This window comes from Adiantum capillus-veneris, chromosome 12 (assembly GCF_014529385.1).
Source record: "Adiantum capillus-veneris isolate H3 chromosome 12, ASM1452938v2, whole genome shotgun sequence".
Lineage (NCBI taxonomy): Eukaryota > Viridiplantae > Streptophyta > Polypodiopsida > Polypodiales > Pteridaceae > Adiantum > Adiantum capillus-veneris.
Window position 1 is genome coordinate 46,947,799 of NC_140942.1, and position 19,617 is coordinate 46,967,415.

The window sequence follows — 19,617 nt, forward strand, 5'->3', positions numbered from 1 at the left end:
CAGATCCCACGAAGTTTGCAGTTTCAGCCCGGAAAACGCAGATTTCAGCATCTGTGTTTTCAGCGCGTTGTCGTTGCATCATCGTCATCGACATTGTCACTGACATAGAGTTAGAATTCAGCAGATAAAGATTTGCAGACTTCAGCCCTTAGCATTTTCAGATATCAGCCCGTCTCGTCGTCGTCCTCATTGTTATCGACATCGTCGGCAAGTCCAAGCATTGTAGAGATTTGTGCAATCATAAGTAGACCGCTCTCGCCATAGAGAGTGGGGCCTTCGGAGGAGGGTTTGACAACTTGTTCGTGTCGTATTCTTCTCTCTCTATCTCTCAGTCTCAGCACCTTCATTCACAGTGTTCATCCACTTTGTTTGTGTCCATTGCACTCTCTCACTAAAGGAATGGAAGGCTCTCCCTTCTGTAAGTAAAAGGAACCTTGAGCACAGTTCGGGGCACTCATCTTGAGCAAAGTTCAACATTCACTTCCGCTGCACCTTACATTGGTATCAGAGCTTTGACAGTGTTCTGTATCACTCAAGGAAAGAACCACAAGAACCACAAATTTTTTTTCGCTTGTTGAGGTCGCACGTAACCCAAGTTCTCTTGGGCGTGTGGATTCCTAATCGTGTTTTTGAAGAGTGACAGGAAACCCAAGAAAGAAGGGCTTGTCCAGCCTCCCCTTGTGCCTCTTTTCACTCATTGAGAGCGGACCGTGCACTTAGCGGCTGGCCAATCGACGTGAGGTGGGAAAAAGCAACCTTGGTGTGAGGGCAAGGCCGCAAGGGGTGCGCCCGCGGAAAAGAGCAGAACTCGGGTAAAGAGAAGATCCTTCTCTAACACAGATTGCAAGCGAAAAAAGACCACAAGAACCTCAAGAACCCCAAGACCCTCAAGACCCCCAAGAACCTCAAGAACCTTAAGAACTCAAGACCCTCAAGAACTAAAGACCCACAAGCACCCAAGTTCCTCGTGAACTTAAGAACCCAAGACTTCAGTGGATGGTCATCACCCGAAGCGGAATGGATACTTTGCATGAAGGTGATGAGCATGGAGTTGGCGAAGAAGAATTTTCCCCACCAGGAGGTTTTTCCGACCCTCCCTCTTTCCCATCTACGCCAAGGATTGCACTAACTCCTATGGAGGAGTTGAAGCAGTTGTTTATGGACAGGAAGTTAGAACGCGAAGAAAGCAGAGCAGAAAGAAAAGCAGAAATGGATCGCAAGTACAACGAAAGAAGAGCCGAAATGGAGCGCGAACACCGAGAAAGAAATGCAGAAATAGCTCGCGAACACGAAGAAAGAATGGCAGCCATAGCTCGTGAAAACGAAGAAAGAATGGCAGCCATAGAGCGTGAGCACAACGAAAGGAAAGCCACCTTGTTGCGACTCTTTTCTCAAGTTCAGGCACAGATGCACGAGATTCGAGAAAAGGAGACTCTCTTAGTCTCTTCTTCTCCCAAGCATGACACACATGATTTGAATGATAATGATAAGCCTGAAGAATTGCATGACAATGACAAGCATGATGATTTGGATGACAATGATAAGCATGATGATTTGCATGATCAAGATGTGATTTCTCACGAGCATGATAATTTGTATGACCACGATGTGATTGTTCACAAGAATGATGGGTTAGTTGATACTGTTTCTAGTGAAGCTAACCTCATTGCAGATTCGATCAATCACGAAGAGCCGATCTTGGCTCTCGAGTCAAGGTCCAAAGAACCCCCACACGAAGCTTTGAAGTTTGGTAGATCGTGAAGAACCGATCTTGGCTCTCGAGCTTATGTCCCAAGAACCCTCACAGGAAGTACTGTGTGTTCGAATGATTAGTCGCACGCATTGTACGAGTGTTTCATTCGTGATCGTTTCCTGTATTTTAGTCAGCATCTTTATGTAATCCCTTTCCTAGGCATGACATATTGTCCGTTGAGCACAATCACTCATGGATGAGCACGGATGTATGCGGATTTCTCATGAAAAGATGAAATGTTTGCATTCTAGGAAGTCACATTCAATGTCTCTTCCTTGGCACGACACAATCGTAGAAAGATCACAAGAAGAATTGAGCATCAAGCATCGGCATGTCCATTGTGATTTGCCACAGTTGATTGATTTAGATCAGAAAAGCGAGTTTGGATTTCATGTTTTGCATGTGTTTGATGAACGATTTGGCACTCCGTCTCTTTGTTCATCTACATTGCATACATAGTCTGTTAGGAAGATTAGATTTTTTCCAGTCACTTTACATGGAATGGGTATGTTCATGTTTTTGTATTGGAAGTGGTTTCAGGAATTTTCAACCTTGGAGATTCTTGAAGAAAGTGGACTTACGTCCATAGACAAAGTGGAAGCATTGCAGCAGTCTCCAATGACTTTGCGTCGCTTTCAACGCGGCCCAAAGAAGCAAGCGTTGCAGACTTTTATGAAGTTCAAGTATCGCACGATCCACACATTGTTAGGGAATAAAGGCCTAAGTGCCTTGTACTTATTAACTTATAAGTTAAAAAACTTATAAGTGAGAGGGCCCAAGTGTGAATGGCCCCCTAGTCACTTACTCATATACTCAAAGGTCAAGCCCAAATTGTCACTATCGTGACTTTTCCCAAATTTCTACGAGTTCTCTCTCTCTCTCACGTATTTTTCTCTGCGTGTGCTTCTGCGCCACTCTCCTCTTCTCCTTCACTCTCATTGCATAGAGTAGCAAGTGGGCTCTCTCTCCTGCCCCCCCACACATGGTATCAGAGCTTTAGGGTTTCCAAGAGAGCCATTTTCGCAACACAGATCAGAATTCTGTTCTTGCTCGCTGCGGGAAGGATATTCAACCGTTTTCGATCAACTCTGTCGCGAAGGGATCCTCTCACCGTGTAGAATCGACCTCCGGTGACAGTTTCCCCAAAATTAGGGTTTCAAAAACTGGCGAACAGCAGCCTATTTCTGCTGAAATTGACCAATTTCGGGGTCAATTTGATGCAATTTCATTAGGGCAAGTCTCACAGGTCAATCTTACAGGTGTTTCCACCAACGAGGTTCTGAAAATTCAGCAAAACAGGTGTTTACAGGTCTGATTTTTGCCCTAAAACAGGGAATTTCAGCAAGCAAATGATGTATACACCTTGTGGAAACCTTTGGTAAGGGTTTGGCAGTGAATGTACGCCGTTTTGGGGTGATTTCGCGTGAAATTTGCTCGCTGTTTTTCTGTAACAGCAAGCTGTTTTTTCCCCGATTGCGCACATTTGGGCGTGTTTAGGTCGGCAAAACAGGGTTTCAGTGTTTGCAATCACTCAGAATGGCTTCTAGCAGTGAAAGTGGCAATTTGTTGCACATTCGCAAGCTTGAAGGGGCCCATAACTTTGCTATATGGAAGAAGCAATGTTATAATGTGATGTTGCAGAAGAAACAGGCGAAACCTATTAAGTTACAGGGTGTGAAACCGGATGATATGGAGGTTGAAGAATGGGAAGAAGTGGACGAGTTGGCTCGCTCCACGATCATGCTTTCGGTGTCTGACAATTTACTCTTCAATGTAGAGAATGAGCAGACAACATGGGGCATGTGGAAGCGTTTAGACGAGTTGTATGCACAGCAGAGTGCTGCCAGTAAAGTGTATTGGCTTAAGAAGCTTATGGATCTCCGCATGAAGGAGGGCACGCACATGTCAGTGCACCTCAATGAATTCAATTCTATTTTCAGCCAACTGACAGAGCTGAAATTCACGATTGATGAGGAGTTCAAAGCTACTTTTCTGCTATGCACATTGCCCGAGAGTTGGGATGTATTCCGGACAGCTCTTAGTAACTCAAGTGCGTCCTTAGTAACTCAAGTGCGTCACTTAAGTATGCAGATGTAGAGAGTTCTCTCTTGATGGAAGAGATGAACAGGAAGAACACCACAGGTGGGTCTTCTAATGCATTGCACTTGAGAGGCAGGTCTCAACAGAGGGAGAAATCTGACAGTAAGTACAAGGCACGTTTGGTTGCTAAAGGGTACAAGCAAAAGCATGGTGTTGATTTTGATGAGATTTTTTCTCCTGTTGTAAAGCTTGCCACATTACGTCTTGTTTTAGGCCTGGTTGCTTCTGAAGATATGGAGTTAAAGCAAATGGATGTCAAAACAGCGTTTTTGCATGGCGATTTGCTTGAGATGATCTATATGATGCAGCCAGAAGGTTTTGTGTCAAAGGGGCAAGAGAAGAAAGTATGTAGACTCTTGAAGAGCTTGTATGGTTTGAAACAGTCTCCCCGTGCATGGTATCACAAGTTTGATACATTCATGAGGTCTCAAGAATACAAAAGAAGTAATTTTGATCACTGTTTGTATATCAAAACGGCAAGTAATGGATCTCTTCTATTGCTGATTTTGTATGTTGATGACATGCTTATTGCGGGTAAAAATGTCACGGAGTTGGATGCATTACAGCAAAGCTTAAAGAATCGCTTTGACATGAAGGATCTTGGTGATGCTAATCATATTTTGGGCATGCGTATCTCTCGAGATAGACCCAACAGGCGTCTGTATCTATCTCAACGAGATTATGTTAATAAGGTGCTACATCGTTTTCATATGGATGGGGGAAAGGCACTCGGTACTCCGCTGCCTCCATATGTAAAACTGACTGCACATGACTGCCCAAACACAGATGATATGCGGGCTGAAATGGCCAAGATTCCTTATGCATCAGCCGTTGGCAGTTTGATGTATGCTATGGTTGCTACACGTCCGGACATTGCATTTGCGGTGGGAGTGGTAAGCAGGTACATGAGCAATCCTGGCAAAAAGCATTGGGAAGCAGTGAAGTGTATCTTGAGATACTTGAAAGGCACTAAAGACTTGTGCATTTGTTTTGGGAAGAGTGAGACATCTGTGCATGGCTTTACAGATGCAGATTTTGCTGGACATCCAGATTGCAGGAAGTCTACCTCTGGATATGTGTTTACATTCACAGGAGGTGCAGTTTCTTGGATTTCTAGACTGCAAAAATGTGTTGCTTTGTCTACCACTGAGGCTGAGTATGTGGCTGCCACTGAGGCATGCAAAGAAGCTTTGTGGCTCATGCGTTTGGTAGAAGAGCTTGGCATTAAGTCACCGGTTCCTGTGCTACACTGTGATAGTCAGAGTGCTATTATGCTTGCAAGGAATCCTGTTTTTCATGCCAAGACAAAGCACATAGAGGTGAAGTATCATTTTATCAGGAGTGTGCTTGATGACAAGAGCATTACACTTGTCAAGGTGCACACAGATGACAATCCTGCAGATCTTTTGACCAAGAGTCTTCCAGCAGAGCGGTTTGCATATTGCCGTCAGATGATGGGTGTTGGATGAGTAAGTGCATGATCAGCTGATGTATCATAGTTAGCTGATTCTTTGATCTCCCAAGGTACATTGCCTTTAGGTGGGAGGTTGTTAGGGAATAAAGGCCTAAGTGCCTTGTACTTATTAACTTATAAGTTAAAGAACTTATAAGTGAGAGGGCCCAAGTGTGAATGGCCCCCTAGTCACTTACTCATATACTCAAAGGTCAAGCCCAAATTGTCACTATCGTGACTTTTCCCAAATTTCTACGAGTTCTCTCTCTCTCTCACGTATTTTTCTCTGCGTGTGCTTCTTCTGCGCCACTCTCCTCTTCTCCTTCACTCTCATTGCATAGAGTAGCAAGTGGGCTCTCTCTCCTGCCCCCCCACACACATCAGAGTGGGCCGGCGAAGAGTCCTTCCGAGGATTCTGGATGCTATTGGCGATCTCCCTCGACGCCATATAGATTGGTACCAGTATCTCACTTTGAAAAGGAGGGGAACCTTATGTGTCCGTGGACAAGCTACAGCATGACCAGGGTTCAGTTCAATCAATTCAGTTTAGAATAGGAAGCGATCTGGCACTTTTGTGAGTCTGTTCGTAGATCGTGTATGTCCAGACACTTATGGTAGATGCATATCCTCTGGTTGCACACAACATGATCATCAGATTTCCATAAGAACCCATCAGGAGCATTTTTACAATGCATATACCTATTTTCCTTATTTTTGACATTTTTCACTTATTATTTTTAAGTGACTTTTGTTGGAAACTGGGTAGGGAAAATTCACTAAGCAAGTATGTTAAGAAACCTAGTGCTAGCACTTTCTGGTAGAAGAGACAACAGGAGCATTGCTCACAGGCAACTTCTCAGCAGGACCCCAAGTTCTCTAGCGTTTTTGCATCACAGTAGAAGAGCTAGCGTTTTTGGACAAGAACCCAGATCAGCCAGCGTTTTTGCATCTGCATCAGCCTGGCGACAGCAGCAGTTGCATCAGCAGATAGTAGATTTCCCCGCAAGATCATTTTCAGCCCTAGCGTTTTTGCATAAGCCTGGCAATCCAGCGTTTTGTAGATCTATCGCGACAGAATCAGCTCTGGACTCAGCGTTTTCAGTTTTTAGCAGTCAGTACCCACAGTAGAACCCCCGAACCTCGCAGATCTCACCTTCCCGCAGCAAATCCTCGCCGCACGGTCAGATCCCGCGAAGTTCGCAGTTTCAGCCCGTGGAAAACGCAGATTTCAGCATCTACGTTTTCAACGCGTCGTTGTCGCATCGTCGCCATCGACATCGTCACCGACATAGAGTCAGAATTCAGCAGATAAAGATTTGCAGATTTCAGCCCTTAGCATTTTCAGATTTCAGCCTCTCGTCGTCGTCCTCATCGTCGTCGACATCGTCGGCAAGTCCAAGCATTGTAGAGATTTGTGCAATCATAATTAGACCGCTCTCGCCATAGAGAGTGGGGCCTTCGGAGGAGGGTTTGACAACTTGTTGGTGTCGTATTCTTCTCTCTCTATCTGTTAGTCTCAGCACCTTCATTCACAATGTTCATCCACTTTGTTTGTGTCCATTGCACTCTCTCACTAAAAGAACGGAAGGCTCTCCCTTCCATAAGTAAAAGGAACCTTGAGCACAGTTCGGAGCACTCATGTTGAGCAAAGTTCAACATTCACTTCCGCTGCACCTTACATCGAGAGCAAACTCTGTGCATACGATGGTCATGCCAGCGGTGGTAGCAAAGTTCTCGTCGAATTCCACGCTTGGTTGCTGTGTGAAACCCCAAGCAACAAGTCTTGCCTTGTGTTTGTCGAGGGAACCATTGGCCTTGTACTTTGTCTTGAAAATTCATTTCATAGAAACCACCTTCCGGTTGTTGGGCTTGGGAACCAAAGTCCAGGTTTTATTCCGCTCGATAGCGTCCATCTCTGTCTGCATGGCACGTTTCCAAAAATCATGTTGGAGTGCTTCCTCCATCGAGGAAGGCTCAACTGGTGAAGCGTGAATCTGAGACATGAGTGCAAAGTTCACGAACTCTGTGCCATCATAAACTTGCCTGTCCTTGAGGTGTGCAGAACGTCGAGGTTGTCCAGGGTCTGGCAGGTTTGGTAACTTCGTGACGCCAGAGGAAGAAACCGTAGAGTAGAGCCAAGTAGGAACTAACTTCTCCTTGCGAGGTGGGACCGCCTCCACCCAAGGAGAACTATCATCCACATCAGAATCGGAATCTGACACGGCATGATCGGGTGAAATAACTGGCTGTGGTGTAGAGGGTAAAGGAACAGGAACATGGATAGGATTAGGTGTAGGAGGTCGATGAGGAGGAGGTAGGGAAGGTATAGGCTTGGATGTTGTCTCTCTGCAGGTGTGCTGAAGAGTTCCATGAAAGTCACATCACGGCTAACTGTGGTGGTCTTGGCGTCAGGATCATAAAGTCGGTATCGGTCAGTCTATCATGAATAGCCTAGGAAGATGAGCGACTTATGTCGCTTCTGGTTTGGAACATAGACAAAGACCGGACACCCAAAAACTCGAAAGTGTGAGACCGAGGGCTTGCGCTCGTAATAAGCCTGATAAGGAGTTCTCTCTTGCAAAGCATGGTTAGGAGAACGTTCTAAATGTAAACCGCTGTGTTGCACGCCTCTGCCCAGTAAACCCGGGGCAGAGAAGCATGCGCAAGCATCGCACGAGCCATCTCCATGATAGTTTGATTCTTCCGCTCAACAACTCCGTTTTGGGAAGGAGTGTAAGGAGTAGTTAGCTGGCGCTGTATGCCCTCTGACATGCACCACCTTAAGGTGAACTCAACCCTTCTGTCTGAGCGAATACATTTGACTTGCAAGTCCTTCTCCTTTTCTCAACCATCGTCTTCCAATTTCGAACGAAATTGAAAGCCTCTGACTTGAGCTTTAGGAACCAACCCCAAGTGTACCTACTAAAATCATCCACAAGCACAAGCAAAAACTGTGAGCCAGAAAATGAAGGAGTGCTCATCGGGGCACACAGATCAATGTGAACCAATGCAAGTGGTGCCGAAGCTCTATTGGATGCCTGCTTCGGGAAGGCAACCGTGTGTTGCCCATTTGGCAAGCCTTGCATACGTGTGATGAGCGTATCGCTGGTAAACCCTCTACCATAGAGGTCCTAGTAGCCTGCTGAAGCTGCTGATAACATAGATATCCAAATCGTGCATGTCATAGAGAAGAAAACTCCGTGGTCCTAGACAGAAGAGCAGTGAGGCGGTATAGGGAACCATCGCGCTCACCGCGTGCAAGGATAGTTTCTGTCGTAGAATCCGAAATGGTGACTGTGCCACTCCCGAAGTGTATGTCAGCTCCCTCAGAGTCTAAACTCGACACAGAGAGGAGGTTGAAGGCCATGTCTGGAATGTAAAGCGCCTTCATTGAATTGAACTTCGGGTTTGATGTAGAACGAAAGAGGGTAATTTGGCCTGTGCCAGACATTGGAGTTGCCTGTGAGTCTCTCTGAGAGAGCTAAACCATGACTGTTGGGGAGTCATGTGAGTGGTGGCTCCACTGTCAACAACCCAAGTACGTGACTGCGATGTAGCAAGAGCGCGGTCCGTCGTCGCAACAAGAACAGCCCTCGCCGTCTTGTGAGAGGCTACAACTGCAGTCGAGGCTGTGTGTTTCTCCCTGTTGACTCGTCTCGCTTCTTCTTTTTGCATCGTGATTCTTTGTGCCCTTTCTTGTGGCAATGGTAACATTCGATGTCCTTGTTCTTCTTCTTCTTCTTCTTCTTACCTTTACCTTTCTTGTTACCTCCTTGAGCTATCAAAGCTCCTTCTGCATCAACAACACCTTCTGCTCGGAATGCGGGGTGCCCCTCCATCTGTCTAAGGGAAGGGAGAATCTCGGCCCAAGTGGGAAAAGAGGTACGTCCAGATGTGAGCAAACTCTGAAAATAGGGATCAAAGCGTGGGGGAAGCTTGAATAGTAAGAGGCGAGCCATGCGTGCCGAGGTGATGTCGCCTCCATCAGAGACAAGGTCGTCCCAGAGTTCTCGCATGCGGCGGGTCAACCCATCAAGTGAGTTGAAATCCTTGATTGGAGTTTGTACAACTCCCGTTCAAGTGTGATCTGTTGGCAAACGAGGTCTCGTCAAACTGGTCAAGAATCCGTCTCCACAATGGATGTGCATGCTCCTCTTTGGAAACTTTCTTCGTGATGCGGTCCGAGAGGTTCATCATAAGAAAGGTGAAGACTCGTATGTCCCGATCCACCCACTCGTCGATCTAGGCCTGAGTGGCGGTGGGAGGGGAAGGCTGAGTAGCCTAATGGGTGAAATCATTCAACCATTCCCAGAGTCGATGGTAGGCATTAATTGTGCGGACTCGTGTCCTCCACACAGAATAGTTGTGTAGATCCAACTTCTTCTTCTCAGCAAACTGGGTGAGGGCATAATTGTTGGATGTAGCGTTGGCAGATGCCGACGTAGCCGCAGAAGTGGAGGTGGCTGTAGTAGCCCCCTTCTGGGGCTGTTGTTGTTGTCCCTTCTGCTTCGAAGTCGACATGTCGCGTGCTTAGGGAGGAGTCCCAAAGGTAGATCGATAAGATCGCAAGTCGTTGATGAAGGTACCGTTCCCAAGGTTGTAGCAGTCCAAGATAACCGCACAGACAACCACCGGATGGTGTCCTGAGGAGCAAGGGATGGTTCAACCGCACAAGAGGTAAAAATTCAGCGTGCTGTCCGCCCAAAACAACGCTGCAAAGGGTGCTGAAAACGCTGGTGTAATACAGATTTTCAACGTGCTTGTACGCCACCGATTGGTACTCCTATTCAGTATAGTACTCCTATTGAGATGCAGCAGGTATCTGAGCCTGGCTGGGTGCACACATTTTTAGCCATTTTTGGACTTTTATGTTTTTTGAATAGGAGTACAATAGGAGTACCTGCTGCAGCTCAATAGGAGTACTATAGTGAATAGGAAAGAGGAGAGAATGCTGGCTCTCCCGAGAGTAGGTGGGCTCAAACTGGCTGATAGTTATATGCGCGGACACAGCATTTGCACGCTGTGCTCCCAGCTCGAGGGTCGTTCGCTTTCGCATTTGCTGATGAACTGTTCGGCGGTTGATGACTCTAGGGGGCGCTGGCTAAACCGATTCAACTCCACCTTCAATGCTATCGACCCTTTGTTGGACCCTGAAGAAAGGACCGTTATCCTCCTTGGTGGGGAGGCTCGCGGGAAGTGGATGCCCTTCTGGGTACGCCGTGATCCGCACTCGAGGGAAGGAACCGCAAGGCGTGCCTGTGGTGAAGTTCCTCGGTGAAGTTGTACCCCGGTACTTGGGTGCTCTGCATAGGTGGATGGGGAGATAATGCTCCCCTTCCTAAGCTGTTATTTTGAATCCGATCCCTTATGGGGGAAATGACGTAATTCTCCCCAAGCGAAGCCAGATGAGCTACAAGAGCGCCCAAGTGCCATTCCCCCCCGGGGGGGGGGGGGGTTCAACTTCACCTAAAAAGGTTTGGGAGGTGCAAAAGGGAGACACCACCAACCTCAGCGGATGCCACCTGTGAGCCGACGCCCTTTCAAGTAGGTATGGCATTTCCTAGGGGAAACTCGTCGGGTTACAAAGGCAGTTTAGTGAGGTGAGCGATAAGTTACCTAGAGGAGGCAACTCCAAAGGGAAGACTGAAGCAAGTCCCGCAGTACCTGGGCCCCTGAAGAGAGGTACTTGGTCGCTGTCACGCCCATATCAAGTTGACGAAATGGGTCTCTCAAGGGAATAGTCATGGCCCTAAAAGTGTAGATAATTTTGGCCTCTCGTAGTCTAGAGGAAACTAGTGACAAAAGCGTCTGCCTTAGGATTCTGGGTGCATAGTTTTGGTCGTTCTTCTTGTGCACTTTTCTGGTGTATGAGGAGAGCAGCCAGGAGTGCCCTACCCGACTCCTAAAACAAAACAAAAAGTGCAAGTGATCACAAAGTGGATAAACACTGTGCCTGAAGGTGCTGAGACTGAGAGATAGAGAGAGAAGAATACGACACCAGAATGTTGTCAAACCCTCCTCCGAAGGCCCCACTCTCTATGGCGAGAGCGGTCTACTATTGATTGCACAAATCTCTACAATGCTTGGACTTGCCGACGATGAGGACGACGACGAGACGGGCTGAAATCTGAAAATGCTAATGGCTGAAATCTGCAAATCTTTACCTGCTGAATTTTGACTCTATGTCGAAGACAATGTCGATGACGACGATGCAACGACGACGTGCTGAAAACGCAGATGCTGAAATCTGCATTTTTCGGGCTGAAACTGCAAACTTCGCGGGATCTGACCGTGCGGCGAGGATCTGCTGCGGGAAGGTGAGATCTGCGAGGTTCGGGGATCGTTCTGCTGTGCCTAAGTGCTGAAAACTGAAAATGCTGATGCTTCTAACTGTTGCTTCGCGAAGGATCTGCAAAACGCTAGGATGGTATGTTGATCCAAAAACGCTAGGGCTGAAAATGGGTCCTGCTGCAAAAACGCTGTGAATCTGCTGGTGCAAACCACTAATGCTAGTGCTATCTGTCCTCTGCTGTTGCCGGCTGATCTGCAATGCAAAAATGCTAGGCTGTTGGTCTTGTCCAAAAAGCTAGCTTTGCAGATGGCTGAAAACGCTAGGTCTTTGGGTCCTGCTGAGAAGGTGTATGTTGAACTGGAGTTCCTGCTTCCTCTTCTGCCAGAAAGTGCTAGCGCTAGGTTTCTATATATACAAGCTTATGAAATTTGCCCTTCCTAGTTCCCAACAAAAGTCGCTTAAAAATAATAAGTGAAAAATGTCAAAAATAGGGAAAATAGGTCTATGCACTGTAAAAATGCTCTTGATGGGTTCTGATGGAAATCTGATGATCATGCTGTGTGCAACGAGAGGATATGCATCTAATCTAAGTGTCTGGTCATGCACAGTCTGCAAACAGACTCACAAAAGTGCCAGATCACTTCCTATTCTAGTCTGACTTGATTGAACTGAACCCTGGTCATGCTGTAGCTTGTCCACGGACACATAGGGTTGGATGTGTCACGTGATAAGACCGCACAGATCGCCACCAGATGGTGTCCTGTCAGTAGGTAGGGTAATCCAAGATGAGGGGAAAGCCAGACTCAACAATCTGTGCTGTGAAGGGCCTTTGAGAAGAGGCGTGGTCAGACCAAGCTGTGTGCACCGTAATCATCTTGTATGAAGAAGGGAAGCCAAACTGAGTAGTCTGCACTATGAAGAACCTCTGAGAAGAGGAAAGGCCAGGCCAATCTGTCTGCGCCGTCTTGCCTGTATCTCTGGCCTCCAATCTTGCGGTGTCAACCAAAACAGAATCCGCGCCAACAACGCCACCAAACCGCAACTCGGTGTGGCTCGTAATGTGAATGAGTTGGGAGTGGCCTACTACCTGAGGGGGGGATAAGTCTGCTGTAAGGTTACCAAGGGTGAGTGTAAGCAACTCTGAAGGTAGCAAGCCAAATGATCAGGAGTGTAGAAGAGCAATTGCACTACCATCCAAGCCAAGTGCCGGGTGACTCCGGATGTAGGTGCGGGATGCGTGATCTCCAACATCTTGCGGGTAAACTCTCCAAGAGAATCCAAAGTACTGAAGTCCCACTCCAGTTTGTAGATCCAAGTAATGAGCCTGTCCAAGAAGAGATCCAAGATCCGCTCCCTAAGTCCATGTAGATGCTCGTGTAAGCAAGTGATTTGATGTGTCGAGGTCAATGTGGTGTCTGTGACCTGTCCACCAAAGATGGTGGTGTCTTCTCTGGGAATGTTGGAATCCCATATGCCATGAGCATGGCCATATCTCGTGTGAACTCCTCTAATGAGTGCATAGGCGTGTCCAAAGCAAACCACAAGTCACCACCCCCTCTGGAGTGCGCAACCGTTGAATGATGGCTGGAATGAATGGATCTCCCAAGGATCGTACGCCGTAGATGATCAAGCCGATATCGAAGATACTGTGTACTGCAGCAGTCACTGAGAGATCGCACGGACCACCATCGAATTGTGTCCTGGCAGGAGGTAACTTCATCCTCTGTGAAAAACACAAACCATGTGGCTGCTGCCCACCGAAAAACACAATTGCGAGGTGATGAAAACGCTGCTGTCGAGCGATTTTCAGCGTGTACGCTCCCTGTGGTGCAGAGGGTCTAGGGAGGGTGGTGAATCACTGTCACTGCCCCTGATGGGCTGAAAACAGAGAAAACAGCAAGGGAACCTGGCTATAAAAGCATGTGGACGAAGAGGATCATCGCCGGTAAGGCACCGAATGCCGAACTGGTTGGATGGGGTCAAGACCAGGGAAGGGCGGGGCATAGTGCTCCCCCTCCCAACCAGGAAAAGACCTGGTTGTCCAAAAACGCAGGTCTGATGGAAAATGAGGAGCTAAGAGGGGTTATCCGGCGATGGAATGGCCTCAGGAGGCCAGCACTTGATGCCTGACAGGTGATTGCCAGGATGGGATCAAAAAACGCAGGTGGCAAGGCATCTCTCGCAATGGATGCTGTCCACATGTTGACGCCACCCCCTTTCTGATGTAATCGCTGACTGAACTTCATCTTGGGAGGGAAGACCTGATGCAGAAGGTGTGCAAACCATGGAGAGCCTGAGCTGCTGATACCATGTGAGAGCGCGCGTGTGCAAAAGCGTGAGAGGAGAGAGAAATGAAATGAAATGTTATATATTAACGTCTTCAGCAGGCCAGAATGACCTATGAGACCAGAAAGTTACAATGTGGTGGATCTGATACAAAGTCAGAGTAACAAAAATGAGAAAATAAAATGACAGAATAAAATGCTATGGAATCCGAAACAGCTAGGTGTGATCTAAGCAGCTAGGTGGGATAGCTAAATCACAGATCACAAAAGATCCAGCATCGGTCGCTGGCGGATCACATCAATCTCCTCCATGGTCAATAGCCTGACCAGGCGTCGTGCATGTCGAGCCAAAGTGATCCGAAATCCTCTGATGCAGCTCCGTCGATGCTGATCCGAAATCCGAAACAGCTAGGTGTGATCTAAGCAGCTAGGTGGGATAGCTAAATCACAGATCACAAAAGATCCAGCATCGGTCGCTGGCGGATCACATCAATCTCCTCCATGGTCAATAGCCTGACCGGGCGTCGTGCATGTCGAGCCAAAGTGATCCGAAATCCTCTGATGCAGCTCCGTCGATGCTGTGTAGTCCTTCGCAGTCGTGGGCGTCTGGATCTCCTAGCTCGGACGCTCGGTTGATCAGTGTGCCTCTCGTGTGAGGCGGTGAGCTCTCCTGTGGTAGTAGCTCCTCCGGGTGTCGAAGTCTGTGATCTGTCTCTGAGACTGGCTGGCCTCTCCCTTCATCAGGCTCTCTCTGTGCCTGTGCAGCTCGAGCAAAAACAGACCCAAGCATCTCTGATCCTCGTATCGCATGACTCTGGAGAGTGGTTCGAAGCCCTCTTTGAACCAGCAGTGGAAACGGCCGCGTATCTCATGCAGACGGGGCAGTGGCATGTGTAGTGCAACTCTGTCTCAGGCTCCAGGTCACACAGGAGGCATGGCCTCTGCTAGTACTTTGCTGTATCTCCCAGTCTCGATCCACAACTGGTGTGAAGATGTGCGTATCTGGCCAATAGCACATCGTATCCCATGAGACAGGTGGGTGTCCATGTATCTGGGTCTCGTCACAAAACCGTCCTCCGTAAGCTAGAGAAGATACTCTCTGTAGAAAGCCATCTTCGTGCCCAACTCCTATGCTGGCTGTATCCATGTCCTCTTGGTGTCTAGCTGAGTCAGGTCCTGGCGGATGAGCCCGGTGATCTCGGACTGTGTGTGAGTTAGAGAGGGTGCATTCAATGAGTACTGGAAGGGGGGCAGTCTGTCTATGCTGAACCCATGCGCCTGAAACCATGATGTCATCTCCCCATACCAGCATGTTGTATCTCCCTACATGGCTAACTGTCGAGAGGACTCAAGTGCAAGGCGGGCATATCTGTTTCTGGGAAGTTCCCATATGCGGTGTATGAAGGAGGCAGATCTGGTGAGCGCCTCAACCACTAGTGGGGGGGCAGCTAGCTCTGCTCGGATAATGGCACGTGGTACTGAAGCCTTGGCTCTAATGAGCTGTGAGATCATAGAGAGTAGTGGCTTCTCCATGTCCCCCATCCATCAGTGCGACCTGTCCTCCCATGATGGTCCACAAATCTCAGCTCCATAGAGCAATGCAGAAGCCACCAGGGTGTCAAAGAGCCAGAGCTTCGTTCGAGGCTCGTGAAACTGAACATGTGAACACATCCTCTCCAATCTACCCAATGCTCCATGGGCTCTAGTCAATCTAGTCTCTGCTGCTCTTCTCAATGAAAATGCTGGTCCACTAAAAACCACTCCAAGGTAGGTGTAAGCATCTGTATACTCCATTGTCTCCTGGCCGTATGTGAATGCGGGCGCTGACCTCCTGATCCACTATGGGGTGGTATTAAATACCATGACCTGGTTTTACCAAGGTTGACAGACAAACCACTTTCATGGTCAAAGCTATGCAAAGCATCCAAGTGACGTTGCATCCCCTCCGGAGGGTCGGAGATCAACACAATATCATCAGCATATAACAATAGTGGAATCCATGTTCCTGCCAGTTGTGCACCTCTATCACCATCTCTCTCAATGTCGTCATAAACCTTATCCACATACATACCAAACAGAGTAGGAGAGAGCACGCAACCCTGCTTCACCCCAATAGTGGAATGAACCGCTGTAGATAGGCCCTCTGAGGTGCGTACGCCGTACATGCCCCACTACTGACCTGTACAGTGCCTTGACCCCCCAAATGAGCTCTGTGGGTACTCCCATCTCCTGTAATCTGCGCATCAATCTAGTTCTGGGTAATGTGTCAATTGCTTTGCAGAAGTCCACAGAGCTGCAATAGATCCGTCTCCCATGTGATCTGCCCTCCTCAATGATGGCTCTGAGTGTCAAGATATGGTCAAGAGTAGAAAAACCTCTCATGAATCGTGCCTGCCTGGCTGCACGTATCCCCTCCCTCTCTGCCCATCTACTCAACTGCTGCTCAAGAATAGATGCGTACAACCGTGCCAATGTGTGTCCGGTCATGATAGTGCGATAATTCCCAGGCTCCATAGGGTCTCCTGACTTGAAGATAGGTACAATAGTAGATAGGCTCCAAGTATCAGGCAAGCCCTCACACATGGCAGGAGACCACAAACGCTAGATGTAGGAAAAGGGGGCGATCAGCCCCCCATGACTATCAGAGCAAGAGACCTGTACAATGTGTCAGACTAAAACTGTGGGTGCTCGCCCCGCTCCCATATATAGGTGCCCAAGGGGAGGTAGGGCAATGCCAGATAAAAGCCCACGATCCAGCAAGAGGAAAAAAAAAATTAAGGGCGCCCGGACAAAGTGGGCGACCGGCCCAGAAGTGGGCGGCCGGACAGTGTGGGCAGCCAGACAAATGGTACAACTTATGCATGGGTGGCCAGCCGGAGACATACTAGCCGTACAAGTATGCCGTAGACCTATGTGAAACAGCAGAGTGGTGTAAATCTAACACTATCTTTGCTAAATATGGTGCTACTTGTTCTAGTTATTGAGATTTTCACGACTTTGTTCTAGTGTATCGGCTTTCCTTGTTGAAAAAAAATACTTGTTCAAAAGATCTTGAATTGAGCTAAATATGACACTCTTAACTTTAATAATGTTGTTTTCCAGATTGCTGAGCGTAAAAAGCTTGTGACAGCTCTGAAGAAGAACCTTGGTCAGGCTGCAGAGCAAGTGAAGGCTTACAATAGCAGTGAGACAAGTTCAACAGACTCCGCGGTTTTGAAAGAAGAATCTGTACCAGGGATTATCGGTTTGAGAAGTAGTCCTATGCATAGTGATGTCTCATCAGTGGAAAAGCAGGAAGTTTCAGGCTCTCAGTTAGATGCACCTATAACAGGGAACAAGGCGAATGAATCAGGAACCAAACCCCCATCGGCCATGCCTCCCATATTGACAGAAAAGCGGGGAGGGCTTGTTTCTCAGTTTGGTTCTTCTGTCAAGGGGAGCAAGGCTTTTGAACCTGAAACAAATACCCCTTCATTTCCATCACTCGCTGATGTTTTTAAGTTGTCAAAATCTTCCGGCGTCTCATCAAGTGCACAAGGTGCCTCTTCCTTAGTACAAGAGAAGAAGGCTTCTCACCTCAAAGGAGAAGAAGAGCCAACTGTCAAGGTTGGACCATCAGATGAGCCAGTGATTGCAGGATCTGCAAACAGTGTGACTGAACCTACTCCACCACTTGCAGGGCCAAATGTCATGAATGTTATTATTGTTGCTGCTGAATGTGCTCCATGGTCCAAAACAGGTGCAGTTCTCTGCTGTTTCTGCTTTGTGTGAGCTCTTTGCAAGTTTTGAAATGTATCACAATCTGGATATTACAAGATTTGTACGTATCGTGCGCTGTATTGTATTCATTTTGTGTTAAAAACTGGGCCAGATGTCAGCTCATGTTTCATTTGTCTTTTCCAGGTGGGCTGGGTGATGTAGCAGGAGCTTTACCCAAAGCTTTGGCTCGACGGGGTCATCGAGTTATGGTACTTGTGCAACGTATTGCCCAATTGTGCACCTCTTTTTAAGTGTCTTTGCCCATGCACACAAAATCTATTTGCCATACGGAGAGCAAACGCCTGGTTTTTATGCTTTAAAGGCGCTGGCTAGGTTGCAGTATGCTGCTAACAGGGTGGAGCTTTCATGAACTGTTTGTCCTCTTTCATAAGAAGAGGCGTGCCAATGAAATTTTGCATATCTTGTGAGCATGTATTTGGAACTCAGTAAAGGTCAAGAAATAAAGGAGCTTCATTGAGTTTCTCACTTCTGTACTCTGCTAATAGCCTTTGTGCTACCCATAAGGGTACTGGTTTTCTGTTAAGATGATAAAACTTGCTGCAGGTTGTTGCTCCCAGGTATGGCTCATATCCAGATGCTTGGGAAACGGGAGTTCGGAAGAGATATAATGTGGCAGGACAGGTGTATTCCTATGAGTTTTCCTTTGACTTCTGAGTACCCATGTAATGGAGTTTGTAACTAACTGTAAATCTTGTTTTTTAAGGACAATGAAGTTAGTTATTTTCATGGGTATATTGATGGAGTGGACCATGTTTTTGTTGACACCCCGTCATTTCACGGGGTTTCCAACAACATATATGGTGGGAACCGTGAGGTAAAGGCAAAATGTAATTCTGAAAATATTGTGGCAATTTTAAACTTCTAGTATATAATAATTTTTCTTAGCAGAGATTTTTCCAGGAAATTAAATTGTTGAACTGCTCAATAGTTCTTTTTTTTTTTGGATCTTGTCTAAGATGAAAATTGATGGTGGTGAAAAGGAACAAAACACCTTATATGCCTCGCTTGTTTGGGCTTCGAGATTAAGAGCTGTGTAGCAGAAAATTTGTAGCCTGGCCTCCGTATGCCACATGTGATTGATCTTGTAGACTTTGCAGCCTTTATTATGCTAACGGAGGAACTCTGTCAGACTCTGGTAATCATTCAGTGAATGAAATAAATGTGTGCAGTCGGATTCTTGGGACAGGCACTGGTGGTTTTCTTTTTTCCCAAGAATAAGATCCTTCCATTAGTTAATAAAACTGCCCACAGGGCTACAAACCACCTCTACAAGAGAGGGCTACATCAGAAAAATGGGAGACTCTCCTAGTGAGAAAACAAAATATGTACAATGAGAGCTAGGTCACGAGATGGGAGGAGGAACAAGCCATAGAGGTGGCCGGTAATGCCATCTAGGCACACCTGAACCATGGTGAAGAAAGTTAGAAACGCCCTGGGCACCAAAGTCGCAAGAAAGCCTCTCGGTGCTCCCGCATGCGACCGGTCGGAGCTGCCGTGAAGTCTCTCAAACTGACCCTTGAGTTTATGAATCAGCTCCAGCCAAAAGTCACGAACAGTCTCTGCCGGTGGGACAGGGCGAGCCCGGTAGATGCAAAAGCAGCGGGCCCGCCACATGAACCAGAGTGTTAGGCCGCAGATGAGCTCCCAACACCACTCTCTGTCACTGCACCACTCTTGGGGGATGAGGTTTGTGGCAAGCTGAAGTGTAGGTCGACCCGCCTGAATCACAATCATCGTGCTGGTGGAAGCCAGCTCAAACTGGAAGTGCATGGCCGGTGCGTGTGGACCAGACTGCAGCATCCCAAGTGTATTGTCAAGCTGTGGAAAGGGCTGGCATTAGCCAAAGAACCCGAAGCCAAACCTGTTGTGCCATGTGGCAGTCCCACAAACAGTGACGCTGGCTCTCCAAAGGATGGCCACAGGCTGCCGAGAAGCCGCTGTCTACCAACCAACT

At 47.5% G+C, this 19,617-nt stretch overlaps 1 protein-coding gene across 5 annotated transcripts in view; it reads left to right on the forward strand.

Annotated features, from left to right (window-relative positions):
• The window catches only part of SS2 (starch synthase 2), a 101,232-nt gene that overhangs the window by 12,951 nt on the left and 68,664 nt on the right, over window positions 1-19,617 (forward strand). For 4 of the 5 annotated variants that reach the window (XM_086525138.1, XM_086525137.1, XM_086525139.1 and 1 more), the window contains 4 exons: window positions 16,986-17,622; window positions 17,787-17,851; window positions 18,207-18,284; window positions 18,367-18,477. In XM_086525138.1, coding sequence (XP_086381264.1) covers window positions 16,986-17,622; window positions 17,787-17,851; window positions 18,207-18,284; window positions 18,367-18,477 — 891 coding nt within the window. The remainder of the gene's footprint in view (window positions 1-16,985; window positions 17,623-17,786; window positions 17,852-18,206; window positions 18,285-18,366; window positions 18,478-19,617) is intronic. The other variant, XM_086525140.1, reaches the window with a different exon arrangement.